This window comes from Colobus angolensis, unplaced genomic scaffold (genome assembly GCF_000951035.1).
Source record: "Colobus angolensis palliatus isolate OR3802 unplaced genomic scaffold, Cang.pa_1.0 Scaffold187, whole genome shotgun sequence".
In the NCBI taxonomy this organism is placed as follows: domain Eukaryota; kingdom Metazoa; phylum Chordata; class Mammalia; order Primates; family Cercopithecidae; genus Colobus; species Colobus angolensis.
Window position 1 is genome coordinate 691,467 of NW_012115010.1, and position 3,808 is coordinate 695,274.

The window sequence follows — 3,808 nt, forward strand, 5'->3', positions numbered from 1 at the left end:
CAGCCCCGGGGATGCCGGGAGCCTTCTCAGCCTCCGGGTCAGCCCTGCTCCTTTCCCCTCCGCGCGGCCGGGAAGTGGCCTCGGCCTGGCCGACCCCGGTGCCCTGTCGGTCCTGGCCCCATTTCCCTTGTGGCCCTCTACACAGCCAGGGCCCCACCTCTTGACCTGGATTCACAGCGAGTGGGAGCAGGAGGCTCGTCGGGAATTCCTAAACACAGCTACCATCAACACCACCCATAATAACCAATAATTATAATAATATCCAACTGAACTGGGGCGCGGGCCTGCCTGAGAAGCATGACTGCCATCTGATTTCATTTTCCTAACTATTTCGTGAGGGACGCATTGTTTCCCCCATTTCGCAGAGGTGGAAACGCTTACTTAGAGAGGCTGAAAATCTTAGGGCTTGCAGCTGGCCAGCGGCCGGGTAGGGATTTGAACCTGGCTCCGTCTGAACCCAGAGTCTGCACTTGCCTCCTAAGACACCAGCATGTTAGTCCTATCTCCTTCTTTACAGGTGAAGAAAGGGGCTCAGCCTGGAAGGCCCATACCAGGCAGTCCTCTGCACTGCCACATCCATGCCCTGCCCACTGCATCTGGGTGTCCGGCACCAGTCAGCTCTAAGGTTATTGAAATTGATCATCTAAATCTACACCAGGGCTTGAGCGGCTGATTAAATCTCCATTTTGCTCTTAATTAAATGCTGCCTGGTTGCATGAGATGGTGGAACTGGGCATGACTTTGTTTCTCTTCTAAAGTTGTAGAAAAGTTGTTATGTGACTTTTATAGTGAAAAAGGAAAGGCTCTTCTAAATATACAAACAAACAAAGGAAATATAAAGGAAAGGTTTATAAATTTGATGACATTAAAATGTAATACTTATCTATATAATAAAAAACTAAATTAAAAGGCAACTCTCAAAATTAAGAAAACATATTCACAACATACACAACCAAAAAAGCACTAAGATCTGGAATATATGAAGAGTACCTACAAATAATAAGAAAATGACAGAGACTCCCATTTATTTTTATTTTTTATTTATAAATCAATGAAACAAGATCTTGCTCTGTCACCCAAACTGAAGTGCAGTGGCGTGATCATAGCTCATTACAACCTCAATTTCCCAGGCTCAAGCAATCCTCCCACCTCAGCCTCCTGAATAGCTGGGACTACAGTGCACACCACCACACCCAGCTATTTTTAAATTTTTGTCGATACGGGGTCTCACTATACTCATAGAACAGGCTGGTCTGGAACTCCTGTCCTGGAGAGATCCTCTGCCTCAGCCTCCCAAAGTGATGGGATTACAGCCGTAAAGATGTTTTTAAATGACAATGCCCAAGGCTGCCTGGGCCATGGTGAGTTCCCTCACAACACAGTAACCCCCTCACTAGTGAGACTGTAACAGGCCTCACAGGAGGCTGGGTTAGGGCAAATGTACTATCCTTCAATCCAGGGCTTCCATGTTTGTGAATGTAACCAATGGATATATCCAGAGATAGCACTAGGCTATTCATCAATGTGATTAACAGTAGCACACACACAAAATAGGAAATAGCACAAATTTCCAAAATATCCATGAAAAAATTATAGTATAAATGAGGTGTAATATTCCAATGGAATCACTAAATATCACGTTTTGGAAAAATGTTAAATGACATGGAAATATTTATGAAATATGGTTTTATGGAGGAAAGCAGAATACAAAAACACCTATATACAATAATTCCAATTTTTTTTTTTTTCTTGACCAAGCCACTTTAATTTGTAACTTTAAATATGAAGTCGATAATCCTCGAAATTCTCACCTGGCTCTTGCACAGAGTGAGTCTGCGTCTACATTTTCAGTCTGCATCATCAGGAGGGATACCTAGTTCTTTATCTGTCCACTGGAAAGGATCAGGATACGGAAAGTGACCCAGCACCTCTTCTGAGTCATGCCAAAAGCGCCAGAGGATCCAGAACCACATGAATCCACTTAAGAACTCGCCCTGGAACACCTGGAATCTGGTCAGCTGGGGGAACTGTCTATACCGGGACTCAGTGTGCACACCCCTACCGGCATGACGGACTCCACCATCTCCAGCAGTACGTGCGCGGCCGCTTCTGAAAAGGCCGCCTCCAACGCGAGGGAAAGACGCCAGCCGAGTCAGGGCGGACATGCTCGCCTGCGTCCGCCCCGCAGTCCCCCAATAATTCCAATTTTGTAAAACATATCTACAACACAGGAAGAAAGGTCTGTAGGGGTATTCTATATATGAAAATGTTGGGCAGGGGCGGTGGCTCATGCCTGTAATCCCAGCACTTTGGGAGGCCGAGGTGGGTGGATCACCTGAGGTCAGGAGTTCAAGACTAGCCTGATCAACATGGTGAAACCGCATCTCTACTATAAATACCAAATTAGTCGGATGGGGTGGTGCATACCTGTAACCCCAGCTACCCAAGAGGCTGAGGCAGGAGAATTGCTTAAACCCTGGAGGCAGAGGTTGCAGTGAGTTGAGATCCCACCACTGCACTCCAGCCTGAGCAACAGAGTGAGACTCTGTCTCCAAAAAAAAAAAAAAAGAGAGGGTGAGCGTCTAGGTCTTTCTTTCCTGAAGACGTTGTGCCCATATGCATGTTCAAGACAGATGGCATAGGGTGTGCCTGAGAGGTCAGTGCTCGTTGCTCTCCATGGTTCACCCCAAGACTGGGTCATGTGGCTTCCTGTGCACCCCAAGGTTCTGTAGCCTTGTAGCTTAAAGGAAAGGATAATTTGAATATTGTGGCACCAGACAAGCCTGAACTGAAATTCCAGCTCTACAGCCCACTGATTTTCAGCAAGCCACTTCGCCTCTCCACGTCCTGGTTTCCTCATCTGTAAATGGAAAGAACAATAACAGCCTTGCAAGGTCGTGTAAGGACCACAGGCATCGGAGAAAAAGCACAGAGCAGGGGTTCATTATACCTTTCCTGGGGCTGCTGTCTGCCTCAGGACTCAGGAACCAGGGGCCACCATCAGGGCAGCCTGCGTATTCCTGCCCTCTGCCCACATACCTGCTGACACATGGATTCTCAGCACCAGCTGTCACAAACTATTTTTGGGATCCCAGCTCTATCATCCCAGATTTGTTGCATGATAAGCACACTGCTAAGCATTTTACATTTAATCCCACAGCAATTCTATGAGGTCCACATTATTAGCTCCACATTACTCATAGGGAAACTGAGGCTCAGAGAGGTTACGCAACCTGCCCAAGTTCCTACAGCGAGTCAACGGCAACACCAGGGCTCAGCTCAGGCTGCTCTTGCCCTGGCCTCATAAAGCCAGATGTTAACACATTCCTCGGGCCCCTGTGTCCATCCCTCCTCTGGTGGTCAGCACAGACGTGGTGACCATGGCCCTGAAGGCATGTCTCTATTACCAATATCACCAGACTGGGCAGAGCTCTCCCCTCCCTTGCCCTTATTAATTGCACCTGGAGACTCCTGAGAAAATGGGGCCTCCCTTCCTCCCTGTCGCTGCTCTCTGACTTAATTACTTCTCCTCCTGGCTGTAATGCATATTTCTGAGCCCCTGAGACTAAGCTTCATCAGAAGCAGCCACCTCCAGGACTCCAGCCTCGTCTCTCCAGCTCTATTCCTTTGGGCCCAGCCCATTGCCCCTGCTCTGGGACTTCAGCTACAAAAGGCATCTGGGCAGGGAAGACTCCCAGCCTCTCAGCCTCCCTGCTACTGATGAAATTCAGCCCAAAGATCAGACCTTGAGAAGGTGACCCATACTGGGGGTTCTGAATCCTCAGTCCCCCATCCAGCAATCTGTCTC

At 48.1% G+C, this 3,808-nt stretch overlaps 1 protein-coding gene across 1 annotated transcript; it reads right to left on the reverse strand.

The window, feature by feature from the left end:
• Positions 1-1,735: 1,735 nt before the first annotated feature.
• On the reverse strand, positions 1,736-2,188 carry LOC105510354 (NADH dehydrogenase [ubiquinone] 1 beta subcomplex subunit 2, mitochondrial-like). Its single transcript, XM_011940066.1, has one exon. It carries the CDS (start codon positions 2,163-2,165, stop codon positions 1,848-1,850), a length of 318 nt encoding a protein of 105 aa, XP_011795456.1. The 5' UTR covers positions 2,166-2,188; the 3' UTR covers positions 1,736-1,847.
• Between the last annotated feature and the right edge of the window lie 1,620 nt (positions 2,189-3,808).

Excerpts from the sequence above, each read along its gene's own strand:
- LOC105510354 (XM_011940066.1), bottom strand. The coding sequence starts at position 2,165 with ATGTCCGCCCTGACTCGGCTGGCGTCTTTCCCTCGCGTTGGAGGCGGC.